The sequence below is a fragment of the Pleurodeles waltl genome, chromosome 4_2, assembly GCF_031143425.1.
Source record: "Pleurodeles waltl isolate 20211129_DDA chromosome 4_2, aPleWal1.hap1.20221129, whole genome shotgun sequence".
Classification (NCBI taxonomy): domain Eukaryota; kingdom Metazoa; phylum Chordata; class Amphibia; order Caudata; family Salamandridae; genus Pleurodeles; species Pleurodeles waltl.
In genome coordinates, this window is record NC_090443.1 from 621,764,992 (window position 1) to 621,788,688 (window position 23,697).

The following is a 23,697-nucleotide window of genomic DNA, read 5'->3' on the forward strand; positions in this document are numbered from 1 at the left end:
GTGCCATTTCAGCATTTAAACCCCTCCATATCATCAATTAAGCTATCAATTTCTATGGCAATCCCTCATCTGTCATCTCAAACCTTTAAGTCAAGAAAAACTAAACATGAAAGCTCTTCATTGAGTGTTTGTTGTAGTTCAATTTTATTTTTATATGATTCAGAACTGCGACTTAGAACGGATATCTCTTGCCTGATACAACCGATCAATAAATTAATAGATTGATAAATAATTCCATATCGGCCAATGCACTTCGTAAGATTCTGCTTTCATCTCTGTTTTAATGTAAACCAATCACAGCCTAAGATACGACTGGTACCTTGCCCAAGAACTGATTCTCTAGAGTTTCATCCCAGTGGTCAGAGAAGAACAGTTTTGGTACCAACTAAAACCCATCCTTTTAATCTGTCTTTTTGAGCGTCTTTGACTCTCATGTAATTTGCTTGATCTTCTTCTTACTTACTTTTTGCCATCGTTCCATTTCTTTACCATTCTCATCCTTTGAATCTGAACTGTTTTACATCTACGTCAGTGTAAATCACTAGTGATAGAATCAAACTGTGAGTTAGTTTCATTGTGGAAAGTAAGGTAGATAGTTATATGTTTAGTGTACTATAGAACACAGTATTACTAAAAGGATCAAATATAACATATAACTAAGAAACAATATCATATGCAACTTACAAGTAGCCATGCATCCTGAAAAGTACTTTCATTACAGGCTTTCATGTACCAAAACCTTACAACTTGGGAATTTCTGGCTGGGGGAAAACGTTTAAAGCCAACAATTAAGGCTATGCAGTGTTTTCCATCTCTATTCTGTGGTAAAGTGCAGAAATGGTCCAATCCCCCAAACTAGTAACTTTGGTGAGTCAATTATCCTTGTCAATGTACACCTGGCTGTGCAACTATGCCTTAGAGGATGTTCTCTTCAAACTGCCATTATCACTTAAAAGTGAGCTAGTCAGTGACTACTCAGTTTGATCCTACCCATCCAGTGCTCACCTAGGAAAGTATCCTAATTTAGGAGGACCTGTTCACTAGTGAGCTAAACAGTACCAGTGGCCTATGGTTCCATGCACTAGTTGGTTGGGACACTAACAGCACTTTTTCAGGTGCAAAGATAATGTTGAAAATCTTGCAAGCTGAAGTGTGAGAATGTTATTCCCCATTGAAAGAAACTAGGTTATTAGTTGAGAGGGATGTGAGCCCTACTTCAGGAATAAACACAATCCTTGTCAGTGTGAACCGCAAAAGTCACTAAATAAATCTTAAGCCTCTGGTAACTTGGTAGAAAGCAGTCAGGCTTAACTTAAAGGCAATATGTAAAGTATTTATGTAGCATTTAAACAATACTTCACTGGAAAAATCCCAAAACAATTTATAAACACAGAGGATATTATAATAAACAACATTACACCAAAACAGAAGAAATCCAATCAGTAGACCCAGAGGTATGATTTTTTTTAAAATTTATGGAAAAAGACGTGAACGCACTAATAGCAGGTATTTGGTTGCACCTGTCTGAGTCAAAGTCACAAATTCAGGCCAACCGCGATGTAGCGCCGGTTGGGTATGGGACCAAGTGTGGCTCAATGGGAATTGTACCTTTTGTTCTAGGTGTGGGGGCTGTGTGGTGTCACAATGCAATGCATTGCTTCATGCTGGTTTGGGCAATCAAGCAAACACTCAGGAACTGCACAGAGATGTGACTACTGCATCCCCCTGCGTTGTTCTGCATCGGATCCAGTGAAACTGCCAATAAGAAGCTGTGAGGCACTGCAATGCAAGGTCCTGCATCGTCTGCGCCGCATTGCATTAGAATCAGTAAAGCTGCTGATCAGAACCTGGGAGGTTCTGCAATGCGAGGTCATGCATTGGTCTGTGCCACATTGTGTCAGATCCAGAGAAACCTTCAGTTGAGCTGGGAGCAGTACACCCTGACTCTAGCCAAGGGTCCAGGACCTTTAGGACATTTCTCGGGGTTCAGGGCTCACTCCCACGGAGATCACCAGAGGAAACCATGTCAGCTCCATTTGAGTCTGGTCAGCAGGGAAGCAGGAAAGGACTCTGGAAGCTTATGTGTCCCTATCGGTCAAACAGGAGGCCAGCCAACGGAACCTTGATGTCACTTCTGGGAATTATGAGTTCAATGCAAGCAGGTCCAATCTTACCTTTTTGGACAGCACAGCACTTCTTCTTCTGAATTCCACAGGTTCAGGAGTGTTCTGAAGTGAGGTTCTGAGGGTGCCACTTTTATACCCAGTGTCAGCCTGAGTGGTGGGGTCTCTCTCTTTGTCTACCACTAAACTGGTTCTGGTCAGTCCTTCCCGTTCCCTGAGTATGAATTCAAACTAGTTAGCAAGAGAAAAGGCACAGATTCCTAGGGCCAGCAAAAACAGGTTCAGCTAAAACAGGGAAGTAAAGGCAAAAAGGTCTTGGGGAATACCACACCAAGGATGTTGGGTCTATCACTCATGTTCCACGACTGTCATGCACACGTTTGCTCAGCACACCAAAATCAGGTTCACCTACAATACAGGGGCTAAACAGTAAGGACCAATCTTTTTAGAACAGGGAGTATGCAGTTCACAGTCCACTACTTCTTGTGTATAGCAACACATACGATAAGTGTGTTGTGAACAAGTTGTTTAGGGCATGATATACAAAGAACACAAAAGAAATGGTCACAAATTCAGCACTGACTTTTTTCAGGCGTCTCTTGAGAAACCAGTGTTCTGATTGTAACACAAAATCCAGAGTTGCAGAGCGGTCGCAGAATGATCTGTTTAATGGATATTTAAATTAGGTAAGCCACTGTTTCCGAGCCAATGTGACTGGCTACAAACACAGGGATGATGGTCTGCAAGGAAACGTAAACCACCAGAATTGTGTTTGCCTTCCCAAGCTGGAAACCTTCGTTGTTTTTTTAAAGATCCATGAGTTCCTCATAGGAAATAGTAATGCTTTGAAATAATATTCCCGGTTTGGGAGTTTATCAAGGGGAGCAGAACCTGCTTCCCCTGAGGCTGGACAGCATAATTCCCAAAGAGTAAGCTGTCCAACTGGGCAGCTTCCCCTTTACAAAAGATTTACCACCCACTTCAAGGAGACAGTAACTTATCAATAGTTTGCAACCATTATTACGGTCCCAAAACATTTATACATACCATTCGAAATCATAATTAGGATGGGACACCCCATTCACACGGCTCCTAATTACCATTCAGAATGGGTCACAAAACCCATTTTATTAGTTGGAAGAACATTTCCGACGTGCAAAATGGGTTTAGTACAAAGTTAAAAAAGTTGCTGTTACAAACCCTATAGTTTTTGTGTAGCAGGGTTGGTCTCTGCAAAATGTGTTTTTTATACCCAGCCCATATAAACTAAAACTCTCCTAAACGTTTCAAACCAGGGGCTAAAGCATTACCTATACATTGTTAAGGATATAGATAAATATTAAAATTATCGCACAATAGCATTTAAAAGCAATTTGAAGTAATTTTCAAGCTTAACTTTTAAGAGTTGCAGTCTTAAGGCGCTCTAAACAGTTGTCAGAGGGGGCGAAGCACATAAAATGGGGTTAAGGATGCCCAAAAGGGGTGGACTCTGAGGTGGTGTAAACCACACATCTGTCTTGTAGCAAGACTTGAGAAGTGCACATGCTTCCCAGTCCTGTAGGGGTGGGAGTGTAACGAAAACGTGACATTTTAGGACACAGATGGTGGTTACATCCACAAAGTTATACTCGTTACTGTTCTGGTATGAGATCTAATAATTCAGGAGTGAATAGAGCTACGAACACCATGGACATGGGGGAGGGGCACTCAGGTCTTCCTAACCACTCAGACCTAGACACAATGTCAGCTTCACAGAGATCTGGGCCACACTAGCTTCCTGACGGAGAGGCAATTCATGTGTTAGTGGACTACGATTGAACACTGCAGTTCAATTTCGGCAAAATAATAGAGTAACGGGTGAATTAATTAGTGTTATCATTTTATAGTGCAACTTTCATCAATATTTTTTCAGAGACCTTTGGGTGGGCAGTAGCATAGGTTACTGGCTGGTCAAGCTGGATGCATCATCTCTGCTAGTCACTGTGGGTCCTGAAATGTTGTTTTATCAGGACTGGGTTGGCTCACATGTCTGTTTTTTGGTGAAATAGAAACAATATGAGCCAGAGAAAATGACAAGATGTATGATGCATTTTGTTTTAAATGGTGGGCACAAAAATTTGATAGAAATGGCAAGTTTTTCATTTCGCTTTGATGTGTGTGTGTGTGTGTGTGCTGACAGGGTTACACTTTTAGATATTTAGATTTTTACTACACCCACTGACTCAAAAGAGCTGTTGTATTATTAAAAATAGTGGAACAAATTGTATTAATTGTCCCGAACACTGGTGTAAGGTTTGAAATGTGATGTCACATGATTAATATATCTTTCTGCTGGTAGGAATTCCCAAACTGGATCTAGCTCTCAGTAAAGGTGCCCTTCATGCAGCCTCCTGCCTGGCCACATGCACACGAGTGGAGTAGCTCCTCCTAGAAGCGCCAAGCATCTTTGAACTAACGTGCATCACACAAAAAGCCGTGTATGGAACCTGACAATCCCTGGCAGAGTAAAGACAATCTTTTCCTCAAAACATAGAATCAAGAAGACAAAAAAATCAAAACAATCCTTGTGAACTACATCTAGATGGGATTAGGATGATTCTGTATGAAGAGACTCTCAGAAAGAGTTATTTCAGTGCCATTTCCAGCTAAGAAAAACAGTTTACTCTTTGCTGCAGTTTTCTGAAACATGCTATGCATTGAGGGATTTAAGAATGTGTTATTTGGTGCTGCTTAATGATTGGATACTGTATTTAAAATGTCTTTGTCTTACTGTAGGCTTTTTACCGTCTTTATACAAATAAAGGATTTAATCAAATAAACTGCAGTACATTTTTATAATATACTGTATTATTTTACTTTCAACTACTGTATTAGTTGAGATATTTTATTAAGGGTTATATCACATTACATTCTCTTCTATTTTTACAAAACCTTTTATCTGTACATTGTGTCCTTTGCATCCCGGTGGATCTTTTATGTGCTATATAAACTGCCAAAAAATGTATAAAACATTTTGTATGAATAATTGAAATTGTATTATTAATTGCTATTAATAATCTAGTTTTTCAGCTTGTATTCTGAGTTACATTAGTGTATACTGCATAGGGATACTTGAGCAGAGTAAATAAGAAAAATATTTAATATACTGGAAAAGAAAAATACACATTGTAATGCATGAGGTAAGTGACAAGCACATGAAAAGAACAGACGCTTGAGTCAGGGTTAAAAACCTTACGGTCGCTGGTCAGTTGTAGCCGTTTGAGATAATAGTGACCTTCAACCATTTCTCTTTAGCTAATCAAGGAGAATGTTGTATTTTGCAACCAAAGAGCACTGTCCTAATATAACACCTACATCAGCAAAACACAATTGACACTCATGCAACAGCTTCTCCTATCAAATATGCAGATGCAGGCAAGTCTAATGTTTATATACTTCGTACACAACGGACTGTGGCTCAGACACACCATACACAAATTATATTTTTGACATTTTGAATGCTGAAGTTCATTTTATTAGCAAACGGGGTTAGTAAAACCCAAAGTTATACTAAAGTTAAAAACATACAGAAATACGGTACAAGTAAATTATCTAAAATCAGGTCAATATATCCAAATTTTATAAGGTGGGTTTTAGATTTTCACCAAATAAATAGGAACATTAGCACATTCAGTTCAAAGCAGAGTTCATTGAAGACCTATATTGTCCAAGTCTTGTTATCCAAATCACTGGTCCTGCTTATCCAGAAGCAATTTTTTTAATACTTTCAATTGAGTAATATGATCATGTTAGAGGGAGATAAAAGGAAACCTAGGACCATATCACATACTTTGCATAGGTGCTAGGCAAACTTGTACTGGCCACTAGCAATTTTGCAACAACGCTGGTCAATTTCTCTAGACCAAATGCAATCATGACCACAGCAAACATGACATTTGAAGAGAATAACGTAGGACAGTGGTTCCCAACCTTTTGAATTCTGTGGACCCCCACTGAATCATTACTGGAACCCAGGAACCCCCATTGAGTCATTATTGGAATCCCGGGACACCCCCCCCCCCCACACACACACTGAGTCAATACTGGAAGCCAGGAACACCAGCCTAAACATTGTCAATGATTTGAAATGCAAACCAATACACAGAAAATACAGAAAGAAGCATTCATTCAACACATACATATATGATAAGACATTTTATTTAATTTGCAAGCGAATATAAATAAAAAATAAAAATACATATTTTAATAGGAAGATTGGAGCTTTTCTAAATTCAATTGAAGCCACACATGGTCTATGCTATATTCTGTTTGACTGTTTGCACTGCTCCCATGAATCAATCTGGAATACTAATTTAATTTTAAGCCTCCAATTTCAAATTCCTTGACATTTTCAATATGTTTTAAAATGTTTAGTTGTGCATGTAGCCACCTCTATTTATACACTTTATTGATCTGTTAATATTATTTAATTTTCTAAGCAGTAGAAGACCCCCTGAGAAGGCTTTGTGGGTCCCCAAGGGTCCCCGGACCACAGGTTGAGAACCTCTGACCTAGCAAAACTGACATTTTTGGCAGTGAAAGTGTTTTTAAAGACTGTTGAAGTATCTTCTGAAAACATCATGATTTGTCTGGATCAAGTGCAAATTACATTATCTGGTTCTCTTCCTACATAGATAACTGTAGAACAAAGAAACAGCTTGATGCATTTGTCATAAAATGTGGGAAACAAACAGATGGACATAGAGGGTGCACTTTCTCTTGTTGGAGGTCAGTTTTTCTATGGCAACCTGTTAGATGTTCAATGGATAGAAAAAGAAATCAATTGGAATTAACACATCTGACCCAGATGTCTGCACACACTTTCCTCTGGCATTTACTGTAGTAGCAAACACCATGCCTGATAAGTTTATTTTAGCAATCTGAGCTTAGCTGAACACTGATATGCAAATGCGAGGTCAGGATACAGGCATACATTGGTGACATGAAAGTCAACTACCTAAAGAGTATATGCGTTTAATTGCAAATTTGTCACACACTATATCTAGCTTTCATGTCATCTGAAATTAATATTACCCTTGAACCCACGTGCCATATTGTGGCATTCCCTGATTGCCTGCAATTGTGCATTGTTTCACATCTCCACGTTACCAAGATTTAGTGAGTGAGTGACAAAAAATTCCTTGTAAAATACTGAAATCGGATTGGGAACAGAAATTGAGAGCACCTAAACTAGAAGAACATAATTGAGAAAACAAAGAGTTGACTTCAGGAGACTACAATATTTGTGTGGTCTGTTTCTTAATATCAAAATGCAGGGCACTAAAAGGCCTTCCACACCAGTAACTGTGTAACGAGAAGTGCATTCTTAACTTAAAAATGTGTTTTAAATGGTGGACCAAATGATTATCTTGATTGTGACACAACAATACAGTAACGTTTATGGGCAATATGATTTGGAGTTATTTTGTTTTTTTTAAATTTGCAGTGGCTTCGGCAGACGCTGTGCTAAAATGACTGTAAGTTTACTACTTTCCAAGCTAACAAAACATTTTGAAACAAAGTAATATTTATTAAAAACATATTAAGTGTGTTGGGATTATTTGAAAACTTGTATCATTAATTGATCTGAAAGGTCTTTGGAAACATTTGGTTTGAACACTCCCCCTAGCCTCTGTTAGTCCCAGACACTAAAAACAAGCATTTACGATGCAACGGGTTTCGCATTTGCTTGAGTTAGAGCTATTAACGTTGTAAACTCCCATCTGGACTTTTCGTGCCACACAAATTACAAGAAAAAAAACACAGAGCGAATGCGCTATGTAAAATGAAGCACAATCACGCCGAAATTGAAAAACGAAAAACCGAGCACGATTGCGCTATGTAAACCCCAGCGCGATCACACTGTGTGGAAAATAAAAAGATAAAGTAGTCCTGAAACTATGCTAAAAACATCGAGCCTCGAATGGTTTCAGTAGTTTACTGGTGCTGTGTAGGTGGGCTAAACATCGGAAAAGGCATGACATATGCATGCCTTTCACAAATGAAAGCAAGCAGATTTTAAAACTCAAGCCCATGAACCAATGAAAATGACTAACATGACATGGGCGTGGTTAGAAGCCCAAAGAGAGATTACAGCATGGAACAGAGCGCTTTGCGCTCGCCCATAAAAACGAGAATTAATAATGCAATGGATCTCGCATTTTCTCGAGTTAGAGCTATTAGCGTTGTAAATTCCTAACTGGACTTTTCTTGCCACATAAGTTGAAAATTAAAAGTGAAACAGTTGACGTAAGCAAGTCAATTTAAAGCGCCACTTTCTAACTAATGGGGTCCACTGCCGGCTTTGACAACACTCACTGACATGGCTAATGTGTATATTGACCATGCAGCTCCATACCATTAAAACACCATTATTACCCTTCTCAGCCCTTTGTTTATAAAAATAAACATGTCCTGGCAGGTTGTTCAGTTTCATTGACGTCTATTAAAAAATGCCAGTGGTGATACCCTCTGATTACACCTCAGTATTGATGTGAGGTATAATTTGCCAATGATGACATCATACTATAGCCCCGCACTGCGGTTCCTAGCCATCAGAGGAGCACGTACCAGTCCAGCATGGAGCCTGGAACACCACAAGATAAAAACTGCTGAGGATGGAGTATCCCGAAATGCATTGGGGTAACCACCAAGTAATGTTCAATGCACAGAGTATTTGTGTAGTATCATCACCCACTGGAAGAAAGAACGATTTTCAAGGCACAGGAAAGATTAATGAGTCAGTCGCATTAATACAATTTCAGGACCTTTGACATGAGAATGGCAATGAATAATTAAAACGTAGTTGGATGTTTTATTAAATAATTGAGAGCCTCATTCGGATATTTGGATGTACAGGAAAACGCACCACAAAACAGTGGCAGGGCTACAACAGAGTTTCAAGTCCTGGAGTACTTTCCTGGTGCACACAGAATAGCTAAATCAATCTTTGTATAAAGTGCGGCACGGTGTGTGCAGTTAGTTGGGTCGGAATGTACAAAAATATTAGTACGCAGTTCTGTACAAGCTGAGAAGTCTTTGTTGCTTGTTTTCCATGCAAGGAAAATACCGTGCCTGTTTTCAATGTTGCGTTTTGCTGCATGGTTTGAATTTCTCTAAGCATGCAGCCTTATCTGACAAACACTTCGGAATGCATCAAGAAAGACTGGGCAGTGGTTGCAAGTAGTGGTGGCCAGTGCCTTTTCACGTGCTATAGTTGGTTGAAAAACTTTTGGCAATTGCACCTGTTTTCGCTGGTTTCACGTGCACCCATCACCAATTTAAAAACAAGCGAGATCGCGCTGCGAACAATAGATAAAAAGTAGTCCACAAACCTGATGAAAACAGCGAGCCTCGCATGTTTTCAGTACTTGGTCGCTGTGCTCGAGGAGGGCTAACCACCGGAAAAGGCATGACGTATGCGTGCCTTCCTCTATTGAAAGCAAGCAGATTTTAACAGGCAAGCTCACGAACCAATGAAAGACACTGACGTGACATGGACGGGGCTCCGAGCCCTTTTCTAACTCCTAAAGCGTCTCTCAAGCGAAACGCATGCACAAGCGCATGTGATGCAGGCTCGACCCTAATAACGGATCTAATCTTTTGTGCACACAATAAAACAAATTAAATAGTAAGTCGGATTCTTTTTGCCATCTGATTTAAAATTGTCATGCAAACGTCAAACTTCCATATACAAAACTGGTCATAAATAAAGGTTAATGAATTCTAGGTTTCATCAGCATTTTGACAAACTGTTATTAATGTTTTATCTTTTCACAATACATGTAATCTTAATTAAAACTTGACTTTGACGCTGCATTTTTTAATCACCTCTTTGCTATTTGACCATGAATCTGCCATATTTTTCAGAGCTTCCAGAGCCGAAATTGCCTCTCTGATTGGCATATTTATATGGAATTAATGGAAAAGATGCTGTCTGTTTAAAAGAAGATAGTGTATGAGGAGAGGTTTTCTTTAGTTGTGACCACAGACATGTCAGGGGACTCGCTGAGTGAGATCCAGACAAGACTGCATAACTGAGAGTGTGTGTTCTCTGAAAGGAAATAGGTTTCCAGAGAAGAACACATACAATTAAACGCCAGTTGCTGCACTCTGAGCAGCTCTCAGGGCAGAAATAGGTCAGGGGAGAAGCACAGGCGTAGGGAGAGAGCCAGGTGTAAGGAAAAGAGCAGGTGCACGGAATCAGGGAACCACCAATGATAGGAAGGCTGAACTCCTACTTGGAAAGGGGAAGGCCGGTGAAACTCATGCACAAGGCAGGAAAAGGGAAAGCAAGGAATAGAGTATTGGTCAGAGCCAAGAGAGAGCAAGCTCCAGAAGGCATATATAAAAGGGTCAGAATAATCCTCGATTCAGGAACCAAGCTAGTGAGCAGAGAACCACCACAAGGACATGATCTAGGAACGGTCTGATGACAAAGGGCTGAAAGGACCTTAATGCATCAGGAACGTGGGACAGAAACCTGGAATAGAAGGTGAAGTGAAACTAGTGCTGAGTGGAGATGTGTATATGTTCCTAAACTCATGTAAAGACTAGTTCCTACGAGGTCCTTGTGAGCGAGATCTAGTGGCAGGATGGGGAAACCTTGACAGAAGGTACATGAAGGTTCCATGTAAAACCCTCCATACCTAATTCCAACTGAATTAACTCAATAGACAAACTTACCCAAGAACTTAAATACACTTTCTTCAACTTCTCTGGTTTACAAAATGGGTAATAAATGATATTTGTTGGCACTACAAGACAACAGGCCAAAGAGAGTGATTCTTTCTTCATAGGCACATTTGTAGGGCATATTCTTTGGGCCTTATTGAGTGTGTAAAGAAAGTATGAAGTCCAGATCCACTTGACATAAAGGAGATGTTTAATCTTGTGAGTACCACAAATCTGGATTTAAGAGAACAGGAGACACAAATAGCAGAATCATCTTTCTGTGGCGGGAGCATTATTATTTAGGGGCTAATAGATCCTTTTGTATGACAAATGCTTTGGTGAAACCTAACATTTCTAAATAATAATGAGCAACCTATTATTTAATAGAAATGTCTTTAACAGGTAATTTCTGCTGTTGACTGACAAAAACAAAAGAAATTAAGATAATGTTCTCTTACAAGGGTCCAACTTTTGGAGATGGGGCATGTTTGATTTTACTGGCAAGGTAAATCAGTGACATATGCAAATAAATAAGGGCATTAACACTCACCCTTGTTTGAGGCAATTTCTTACTGAAATATATGATAAAGGAACCCATTCCTGAAAATATCAGCACCAAGGTGCCAGTCGTATGTCACACTATTATGTAGTAAAATATACATAACTATCATGTTCTGAAATTCAGTTACTAAATATTGTTAGATTGGGTGGAAATGTTCTATTATTAATCTTATGAGGGGATATGTACGTAACTGTATTTATGTCATTCAATATTCTGACTAAAATATTCTGGTACCACAGCCGGTTGCCTTTTTGCAATTAAATGAGGGGCAATAATATAATAAATTGTATACAATATCTTTTTAACATTTCTTAAAATCTTGAAATATCAATATCTGCTTTGTTAAAGGTGTTAGTAAAACCTATAAATGAAGTGTAAAGGGCCTGCTTTTTTCTTCATGAAATATATTTGTGTGAGAATTTGTAATGCTACCCCATTACCTGCTGTCAAGATGTTCGATCAATAGGCTGACTATTCTTGTAGGATAATACCATTCATACTAACCCAATCTTGCAGAAAGACCAAAATAAACTTGGTAAATATTTTACCTAACACAAATTAGTCTGCAGAAAGTCCTGAGACAAGACATGGGTCCTTTTTCAAAACAGGTAATATTAGGCCCGTTCTCTTGAAGTTCAAATTTGAATTAACAGAATGCAAACAAGAAATACTAGATCATTAATTTGCATGCATAGGGAGTGATTTCCTTGCACTATAATAAGCTGAAGACAGCCTTGGCTCTGTTCTCTGGAACATTTTGAGGAAGTGACGACAGTCTCAGCAATTTTGGTAGTGGAGGGAGATGGCCGAACGCCTTGTGTCATAAATGCAAATATATTAAACTTATGTGTTGGTGTGCTTGATATGTTTAGTGATATGTTCTTAATGCTTGTTGTCCCCCTATTTGTGTCTAATACTTTTACATCTCTTTGCCAGAAGTCTTTGCCTACAATTCTAACAATATCTTATATTTTGTTTTCTGAGGGCAGCATGAAATGTATGATATATTAATCTTGCAGAATATTCCTCTGCTAAGAATTAAGGACCTGCTTTAGAGTTTTTCAGATGGGTATGCTGTTACAAACATCATAGATATCCTGTCCGCCTGATTCCAAGGGCCTTAGGATATAATGTCCCATTAAATATAATATCTCATTTTCCTTATTAGAAGTGCATTTGGTTATAATGCACTTGCCAAAAGGTGGATAGGATATCTGTCAAGTTTGTGACAGAGTAACACATCTAACATTTTATCCTTCACTGTGACCATTGAACCATTCTGTTTTTTTTACGCATTGAGCCCCTTACTGTAACAAAAGGAAGTAATTCTATTCATTTTTAATAAGTAGAAGCTGGTTTTACTTGCACAAAGAGTTGTTCTATCACCATTTTTGTAAAATCAATAAACTATTTAATGTGTTTCTCTGAGACCTTTTATCAACCGTTATTCAAAACCCATCTTACTCTGTTTTATAAACTTTTTTTAACTAAAGAAATGCAACTTGTTCACTTAGGCATCTTCTAAAAATAGGTGTATAAAAAGTGATCATACATGTGGGAACCTGTTGCGTGACTCTGAGGGCAGACAGGGATTACTCTATTCTAACTGTGTCACAGAGTAATTTCCCGCTGCTGTTCTGGGGCTACCTTACTGATGATACCAAAATGAGTATTAAGTACTCCTTTAGCACTTCACCTTCAGATTGTGATGCCGCAGTGTCCAGGGATTATTTAGAGAGGTGAACTCGGGATACATTAAAAAAAACACAATAAGACTTTCACTCCAGACAATACTTAGCCTTTTAGCAAAAGATAAGTACTTTTACACACGACAAAATACCACACACAAAGATAGGCATGACATGAAGTAGTAGACATGAAAGAAATAGAGATCTTAGTATTCTCGATGTTACAATAGTGCCCAGCACTTCCCCATTGTAGTGATAGGCTTATAAGTGGGAAATGGAATGTAGAGGAAGGGGGATTCTAGGTGGAGTGTTGAGAGAGAGGGAGTCTGGAGGCGGCAGGAGAAGGAAGAGGCTGAAGCGGGAGTGCTGGGAATTGCTGTATTACCACCACTACTAGTACTTCTGTAAAGGAACCTACTATCAGAATAAAGGACAATTTACCATTGTTACTGTGTGGATTATTACATAAATGGCGACGAGTGAACTCTGTGCAGAACCCAAGGAAAACCAAGCGACTCCCTACTCCTAACAAACGTGAGCAACAGAAAACCCAGGAAAATATATGGAAGATCTTTGAGCATGAACTGAACAACTGTAAATGGCAAGTTACATATATTTTGAAGGAGTGATACTGTTTTTATAAGACTTAACCTTCAGCGCGTGTGCCAAAGAATACCAATGATAGTACGACATCAATTGTATTAAGATTGATGGTGAATCGATTATAAAGACTCACATTTCGTGCCGTAGCGATTAGCATTGCTGTGTAACTATAATCGGAAAAGAGCACACAACGGTTTTCCGAAGGTTAACAATTTTGTTGTGTAATTCTAACTGAAAGAGCACGCAACGCTTTCCCGAAGATAAACAATTCTATACACGCGCTGAGAAAAGAACACTTCTAGCGCGTGCTACAAACAGAACTCAGACGCGCATTGCACGAGGAAATATACGCGCTAAAAATAGAACACTGGCGCGTGGAATAACAAAGAAACAACAACGCGAGGAAATACAATCCTAAATGTAATGCAAGCAGCATAAATCAGGAACTACTCACATTTTGTTATCGACTCCGACTCCTGTCTGTATGTTCACCATCAATCTCACAAACAGTAAAACAAAAGAAGGACTCTTACAAATGAGCTAGAAAAAAGACTGTGATATAAAATAACACATTGGAAACTGAAAGAAGACTGTAATTTTAGATTGTCATTTATTTAAATTCAGTTGCAGCTATGGCTGAACAAAGCATCTCGGCACCTCCATGTTTTTTACCTTTGCCAGGAGAACCGACAATTCCTTGGAAAAGGTGGAAGAACATTTTTTCTACTTATTTATTAGCCATAGGGGGGGACAGGTACAGTCCGCTTAGGAGACAAGCAATCTTATTGCATCATTTAGGGACAGAAGGTCGTAGAATATATGATGATTTGCCTGAGGTGTCCTTGGGCATGGGGGATGGACAACCTGCAAACCCATATGAAATGTCTCTGCAAATGCTGGAGACACATTTCACTCCTAAAATAAGTATAGTATTTGAACGACATAAATTCTTCTCTAGAATTCAGGGTTATGATGAGGATGTGTTAACTTATGTCGCAGCGTTAAGGGGATTGGTAGTAACGTGTGATTTCCAAAATCTGAGTGACTCCTTAATACGTGATCAGATTGTACGCTGTACTAACAGCAAGAAAGTGAAGGAGAGATTGTTATCCATTGATCCCTCATTGGAAGAGTGTATACAAATAGTGCGAAGTATGGAGCATACTGAAACATGGATGAAAGAAATTGAAGTTAAGAGTCACATAAGGGACTCAGACAAGGAAAATACAGTTGAGGTGAAAGAGTTCAAGGTAAAGAAACAAGACAAGAATTCTGGAAACAAAGGAATTAAGGTCATGGAAAAGAAGAATCCTAACATTTTGTGCTATATGTGTGGAGGTTTGGGACATATTGCCTCTAGTCCTATGTGTATTGCACGTACCTTAACGTGCAGGGTGTGTGGAATAAGAGGTCATTTGGCCAAAGTGTGTAGGTCGGAGGGAAAAGTATTAAATTATAGCATCAAATCTGTGGATAATGCACAAGAAGAGCAGGAGGAGATTGTTCTAACTGTTAATAGTGCTTTGGAAGTTAACCAATGGAAAACAGAATCCAAAACTAGAAGTAATTTAAAGAGGGAGAGCACTGTCAAGTTGGAAAAACCCCATTGTGACATAATGTTGGAATCCAAATCTGTAAAAGTACTAGTAGATTCTGGTAGCCTATTTATTTTGATATCCAAGAATGTGTATATGGAGTGTTTGGGAGGGAAGATTGAGGATTTGCAAAGTGCAGATGTCAAAGCAGTTGGATATGGGGGAAAGAGAATCAATATTCTAGGAATGAAGTGGATGGACATTTTGTTCAAAGGCAATGGAGTACACGGGAAGGTGTATATAACTTCTGAGGGGTCCAATCTTTTAGGATGGCGACATCAGAAGGACTTAGAGATAGTACTGGACCCTAATGCAGTTGAACCTGTCATGACTGTGGAAAAGGTGAATATCGAACGTATGGAGACTCAAGAAATAGAAACAGAGTGGTCCAAAAAATTAACGGAGACATTTCCCAATGTGTTTACTGACAGACTAGGTAAATTGAAGAAATTTACACATCGCATAATTTTAAAAGAAAATGCGATACCAGTAGTTCACAAGGTAAGGTCCATACCATTCTTGATGAGGGAACCACTTCAGCAGGAACTTAACAAATTGTTAGAGGAAAAGATTATTGAACCTATAGAGTCCTCGGAATGGTTGGCGCCTATTGTCGTGGCACCTAAGGATGGAAACAAGTTTCGTCTATGCATTGACTTGAGGGATTTGAACAAGAACATTTGGGTGGATAGGCAGCCTTTGCCGAACATCACAGAAATGTTGAGTATGATGGGGGGTGGTAAGGTGTTTAGCGTATTGGACATGTCTGCGGCTTACCATCAAGTTAACTTGCATCCGGATTCACGGCCATTAACATCTTTTGTTACTCCTCTGGGTGCATACCGTTACTGTAGAATGCCTTTTGGGCTGGCCTCAGCATCAGCTGTATTTCAACGAATCATGCAAAATGTTTTTAATGGGCTACAGAACGTATTGTGTTTCCAGGATGACATCATAGTAGTGGGAAAATCTTTGAGTGAACATGATGAGTTGATGGGGAAAGTCTTAGAGAGAATTGAGGCTCATGGTTTGACTGTGAAGAGAGAGAAATGTCAGTTGAGGAAAGATCGAGTGAGTTATTTAGGTCATGAGGTATCTGCTGAAGGGATAAAACCAAAAAGAAGTATTGTAAAAGCGATTAGTGAGGCACCGAGACACAGAACAAGGATCAACTAAAATCATTTCTGGGATTAGCAGAACACTGTTCAAAGTTTGTACATGATTTTACTGTGGTTGTGGAGCCTATGAGATTGTTGTTAAAAAAAGGGACAGTGTTTGAGTGGGGAGAGGAGTATGAAAGAGCATTTATGAAGATTAAGAGTTCCATTATCAATGCTCCCACTCTGGGACATTTTGATGTGTACAAGAAAACGATCTTAATGACGGATGCTAGTAGTGTGGGATTAGGAGCGGTTCTCATACAGGTGGTGGAGAATGAAGAGAAAATCATTGGATTTGCATCTCGTAGACTTCAGGGGGCAGAATGCTCATACTCTGCCATTGAGAAAGAGGCGTTGGCCTGTTGCTGGGGTGTAAATCATTACAGGTACTATCTATGGGGACTGCCTTTTGTACTTCGGACGGACCATAAACCCTTATTGCAAGTTTTTAAGTGTGGTCGAGGTTTGGAGGGAAGTATAACACCCCGAATATCTAGATGGTTGCTTAACATTATAGATTTCAATTTTGTTGTGGAATTTGTAAAGGGTAAGAAAAATGTTGTGGCTGACTGTCTATCACGTTTGCCGGTTGATGAGGGTTCTGAAGAGGTGTCGTTAATGAGTGAAATGGAAGTAGAGGCGTCTCCAATAGATGTTGAGTTGGCATTAGGACAAGAGGAGTGGGAGGAAGCTGTAGTGGAGGATGAAGAATACCGTGAGTTAAGAAGGCTTATATGTGATCCTGATAGTAGTAGCAGCCTCCCACATGAAAGTTTGAAACAATATTTGGAAGTAAGGAATGAATTGAGTATTCAAGGAGAGAAAATATTAAGACGCGGGAAAGTTGTTCCTCCAAGGAAATTGAGAGTGAGGTTGATAAAGTTAGTGCATGAGGGTCATCTAGGAAGGAGTTTAACCAAGAGGAGGTTAAGACACTTTTATTGGTGGCCTGGAATGGATAGGGAGGTTAAACGGATGGTGAGTGAATGTGTAGCGTGTGGTAACAGTGACAAAACCAGAGTTCTCAGGCAGCCACCTTTAGGATATGTACAGTTCCCAACACAACCGTGGGAGAAGTTAGCTTTGGACTTTATAGGCCCGGTGGATAAATTGGGTAGAAGGAATCGATTCCTTGTTGTTTTGGTAGATTACCATAGTAAATGGTTCGTGGTTAAGAGTTTAGAACGAATTACGACTAGTAATACTATAGAATTTCTTAAGAAAGTATTTTTGGAAGAAGGTGTGCCGAGAGTTCTGATCACTGACAATGGCGTGCAGTTGGTGTCAGCAAGCATGAAAGGATTCCTGACTGGATTGGGAATTAAACATGAGAAAGTTGCGTTGTTCCATCCGCAAGCTAACGGATTAGTGGAGAGGGTGAATCGGATGGTTATGGAGAATATTCAACTCTCGTTGGCGAATGGACTAGATTGGAGAACGGAATTGAACAGAATGTTGTGGGCACATAGAGTAACGCCCCATTCGGTAACTGGGGAGTCGCCATTTGTTGCTCTTAAAGGTAGGGAACCGGCAACAAAGGAATTTCCTTGGTGGTTATGTGAAAAGAAACAAGTATGGGTTGATCGGGTAAGGATGAGAATGAGGGTAATAGATCAGCAGGAGCGTAATAAACTAAGGTATGACATTAGGAGAAGAGTGAAGAAGATGGATGTGGAAGTTGGTGATTGGGTGGCAGTGAAAAGGTTTGGTGTAGTGAAGAAGGGTGAAAGCAAGTTTTCCAAACCACAAAAAGTGATAAAAGTGTATAACAGTGTGGTTAAGCTGGATGATGGAAAGGAGTGGAGTATGGGAAACTTATGCAAAATTAAGAACAGTTAATATTGTTTTAACTGTAATAGGTATCATCTGTATATAGTTTTTTTGTATTTTTTTGTAGGATGTGTAAGGGGGGAGATGTGTAGTGATAGGCTTATAAGTGGGAAATGGAATGTAGAGGGAGGGGGATTCTAGGTGGAGTGTTGAGAAAGAGGGAGTCTGGAGGCGGCAGGAGAAGGAAGAGGCTGAAGCGGGAGTGCTGGGAATTGCTGTATTACCACCACTACTAGTACTTCTGTACAGGAACCTACTATCAGAATAAAGGACAATTTACCATTGTTACTGCGTGGATTATTTCATAAATCCTAGTAGGGGTACTACTGGTATCTGGAAGTAGGTTGCTGTCAATGTCTCATTAAAGGGACAAGTGAGGACCCTGCAGCCTCTGATTAGTGATCGCTTATGCAATGGTCACATTTCAGTTTACTTGTCTTGGGGTCAGAACTCTAAACAAGGGTCTGTGGATGCAGTACAGTGCAGCTATAGAGGTGCACAGAGTGGTTGTGATCAAGGGTGGAGCGGCACATCCAAAGGTTTTATGCTACACAGAACAGTCTCTCTCTCTCTCTCTCACACACACACAATACACAACTCGTTCTCTTCTGCTTATCATGTGCCTTCTTCCTTGCAGTCTTCTTTTTTCCTTGGTCCCAACTAAAATCCCTCCATTCAAACAGAACATGGGATATTTTGCAGTGAGCAAGTGGCAGAAGAGAGATTCCTGATAGGGGACTTCAAATGAGTGTATTGCCTTCACCCTGAAAATCCTTGGTACTGTAGTGCAGGTATGCATTAAGTTATTTATAGTACGGAACTCCAATTATGAATCAGTGATTCTTCTGGGGTCAGTATCATATCAACAGGACTCACCTGCAGATGATTCCTGCAGCAGGAGTGTTCAGACGGAGGTGTGGGCAATGCTTGGCGTCTACTGGTCATGGCTGAGCTCTCTGTTGCCCAGGCTGCTTACAGTGATGCAGGATGATTAGACGCCTTTGCAATTATGCACGAAGAGAGTACCTAAAGTTAGTTATCTCCAAATCCAGTGGTTGTGTTTGGATGGGATAGTTGGAAGAATGCTCCCAGAAAAAGGATGAGCACCAAGTAAGCTTGCAGCCTAGTTGGGGGCAACCTGAGTCCTGAAAGGCAAGGAAGAGGCAGGGAGGATGCTAGACTTTTCCTCCCCATGAGTCTCACAATGATGTTGCAGTGTAATCTGCCCTTCTACGCAGCTCCTCACTTTGAAAGTCACTTGACTTTGATCTTTTTTCTAGACAACTTCTTCAATAATAGCACCTTCCAACCACTCCTTTTCCTCTGTGAGACTTCCCTTTTAAGCATGGCAGACTCAAACAGCACTAATTTTAGCATAGGTCAGTACACCAATTGATGCTGCTATTTCAAAAATGGAATTGAGAGTCAATTACTCCAGCCCTCAAGCTCAATCATGTCATGGGGACACTGCGTTGTGTCGCCAACTTTCATGAAGAGAATCCTGGCAAGCAGATGGGGGTTTCTGTGCAGAATGTATGCTGGTTTGGCAGACTCGAGTATGGAATGTGCTGGCCTTTCTTCAATCTGGTTTTAGGGTCCTGGAATCTATCACAGGGCTATCTCTGACACAGTATTTTATCTTGCAATTCATTAGTTTCATGGTGGATCAAATGTGTAAAGGGAGAATTCTCTTCTATGTTGACACTACACATAGTGCTCTTTAAAAGGTGCTCTGAAGGAAGACAAAACAGTAAGGGCTGAGTTTGCCTTTATCCTTTATAGGAGGAATTGTTCTGCACCCTCTGTTTACTGGAGCCTGGCTCGTTTTCAAAAGTGGGTCCCCCCAGAAAGTTCCAATGCCCTTTCTCAATTAACAAGAGTATCTGAGTACACTTACCTGATCCTGCATCTTGTCGCTTATTCACTACACAGGCAGACTTACAGACTCAGCGCACTTCATACATACTGCATGCAGCTGTAAACTGAAAGGTTTGGTTGGGGATGACTAGGTAGAACCTTTTTACAGTGGAAATACATTAGACATTTCTATCCTGGAAACACCAGAAAAAGGCCTGTCTCTTCTATAAAAATCAGCACTGTCGCCAGGTGTCGCTCTCATTTGTAGTTAGTGGGGTTCCTTTGCACCCCACTAGCAATACTCTTGGGCTCAATGTAATTCACAGTTGGGAAATGCATACTTGTTGTTTGCACTGAAGTAAAAAGCCAAAAGCACAAGGATATTTAAAGTTTGCTGTGGGTGAAGCACAGAGCAGGTCATAAACCATGCAGAGGGCATTTTATATCCCAAAAAATGATAACAATGATGAATGATCTCTATTTTTTTGTGAAGTGACCTTTAGTGTAACCATTAATTGCGCACAGTTGCAACTGACAAAAACACTTTTCAGCATCACAGGATTTACCTGGGCCATCCAATGTAGTAAAATCGGGAATCTTTCCTCAGACATTCGAAGTTTGAAAGTAAAATATTCTTAACACTGGGCCTGATTCACAAATGTACATTTTCACTTTTGTTTAAGTTAATGATTGTTTGATATTCACAAACGTATTTTACTAGTAGTATCTTTACTATCGTGGAGTCTCCGCACATAAAAAGACAGGACGACCCTATCTTTTTATGTTTGGAGACTCCAAAGTCTTAAAGATACTACGAGTAAACTACCTTTGTGAATAGAAAACAATCGTAAACAAAAGTGTAGGTTTACCTTTGTGAATCATGCACAAAAGGTGTCTCTATATTTCAAGAAGGTCTGCATCATCAAGAATCATATAGGTGAAGTTAAGGACAGAAAGAATAGTAAATGTTAAATTACCTATACTGTACATACTTACATGATATTGTCGCATTTGATATTTTGCCCACGATGTTTTGACAATTCAATATTAAAATATCTGTATTTTGTTAGAAAGCCATCTGCAAATATTCTGCCAATGTTTTGCCTGTACGTTCTCTCATACAAAAAAGCCTATATATATTTCTCTCTTTAGTTATCTTCACAAAGCTACAGAGAATTCCGAGACGAGCAGATGTTTACTAATCACTAGCCACTAAAACCGTTGCTCCTATTTTTTTTTATCCATTACGCCCCCTTCTGAAACATAACCATGTTACTCATAAACATTGAAAACTAACAAAGAAAATTAAGATCCTTTCAGTATTAGGGGAATCTTTAGGTATCCTACTCTTCCACAAAGATAAAAAGGCACCTAATGATTGAAATATTTGCGAGTAAGTACTTCATACTATTAATGTATAAACTTTTCTTGTGAGAACGAAAGGTAATTGTGATTATGCAAAATATTACAGGAATGCTTACAATTTTGTTCGTGTTTATTTAAATGTATATAAACCGCAAGCATTAAGCAAAGTATCTCATAATGAAACATAGTCTTTATGCTGCTTAAGAAAAAAATTAAAAATCAACAGGGACCTCAAGTACTAGCTTGTAGGACAGCACACGTGCTGCTGACTCATCGGGGCTTCCGGTAACTGTTTATTCAAATACACCCTTGCGCGGCTGACTCAACAATTACGTTTAGTAAGGGCTCCTGCAACTAAGAGCTTATCCGACTGCACCATTGTGCTCATATACCGAATCAAAGGGCTGCTTCAGTAATTAGCGCAGTATACTTTATTTACCCTTTCTGGAATTAATGGGCTCTGCTTCGGCCTAACTGGGATATTTATGCAATGCAGCTGAGGTGCAGTATGAGCAGTCCCAGCTTTTTTTTTCAAGGAAACAAAGTAAATAAACAAGCATGAGAGGTGAAAAGCCTTACCTTTGGTATGTCCTGGTTTTGTACTGTAATTTCTTGAGTTTGGACTGGCATCATTATATAGTACATAGGCTGTACTATTTTCCTATTAGAAAAACAAGGAACTGCTGAGTTTTCAATCAGGTGCATCAAAGGTACAACATTTAGTTTAGGGGTCTACAACCTTTTCTGTAACAAGAGCTAATTATGTTCATTTCAACTCATTGATAGCCAGTAATATTATCGGTGTTGTAATAGTGACCACATCAGACAAGTTTATATTAGTGGCTACTATGTGCAGGATTGCGACCAGCAATCACCTCAGTGCGTCAGGCATGGTTGCTAGCTGTAAAAAAGGACTTACCTAATATAGAATGCCTCTACATGGGTAATACATAACAACCATAACAGCAAAGTCTCGGGAAACATGATATTTTAAAACGTCTTTCCATTACTGAAATATCACTCAAATGTCAGTTAGATATTGTTAGACCTGACAGCCTTAGGGTGGTCACCCCTAACTTTTTGCCTGCCTCCCTCCACTTTTTGGACACTGCTTTTGCTGGCTTTTAGACTCTGCGCACTTTACCACTGCTAACCAGTGCTAAAGTGCATATGCTCTCTCCCTTAAAACTTGGTAACCTTGAATCATACCTGATTGGACTAATAATTTACTTATAAGTCCCTAGTAATGTGCACTCTATGTGCATAGGGCCGGTAGATTAAATGCTACTAGTGGGCCTGCAGCACTGGTTGTGCCACCCAATTAAGTAGCCCCTTTCCCTTGTCTCAGGCCTGCCATTGCAAGGCCTGTGTGTGCAGTTTCACTGTCACCTCGACTTGGCATTTAAAAGTACATGCCAAGCCTAAACTTCCCCTTTCTCCACATATAAGTCACCTCTAATGTGTGTCCTAGGTAACCCCTAGAGCAGGGTGCTGTGTAGGTGAAAGGCAGGACATGTACCTGTGTAGTTTACATGTCCTGGTAGTGTAAAACTCCTAAATTCGTTTTTGCACTACTGTGAGGCCTGCTCCCTTCATAGGCTAACATTGGGGCTGCCCTCATACAGTATTGAAGTGGTAGCTGCTGATCTGAAAGGAGTAGGAAGGTCATATTTAGTATGGCCAGAATGGTAATATGAAATCCTGGTAAAGTTGGATTTAATATTACTATTCTAGAAATGCCACTTTTAGAAAGTGAGCATTTCTTTGCACTTAAATCTTTCTGTGCCTTACAATCCACGTCTGGCTGGGCTTAGTTGACAGCTCCTTGTGCATTCACTCAGACACACCCCAAACACAGGGTACTGAGCCTCACTTGCATACATCTGCATTTTGAATGGGTCTTCCTGGGCTGGGAGGGTGGAGGGCCTGCTCTCACACAAAGGACTGCCACACCCCCTACTGGAACCCTGGCAGACAGGATTGAACTGAAAGGGGACCTGGTGTACTTCTTAGCCACTCTTTGAAGTCTCCCCCACTTCAAAGGCACATTTAGGTATAAAACAGGGCCTCTGCCCTACCTCATCAGACACTTGCTGGAGAAGAAACCTGAACCAGAAACCACATCCTGCCAAGAAGAACTGCCTGGCTGCTCAAAGGACTCACCTGTCTGCTTTCTACAGAGGACTGCTGCCTTGCTGTTGG

The 23,697-nt window shown here is 39.9% G+C and overlaps 1 protein-coding gene across 1 annotated transcript in view; it reads right to left on the reverse strand.

Annotated features, from left to right (window-relative positions):
- The window catches only part of DNASE2B (deoxyribonuclease 2 beta), a 199,659-nt gene that overhangs the window by 131,514 nt on the left and 44,448 nt on the right, over positions 1-23,697 (reverse strand). Inside the window, exon 3 of the mRNA XM_069233355.1 lies at positions 22,075-22,156. Coding sequence (XP_069089456.1) covers positions 22,075-22,156 — 82 coding nt within the window. The remainder of the gene's footprint in view (positions 1-22,074; positions 22,157-23,697) is intronic.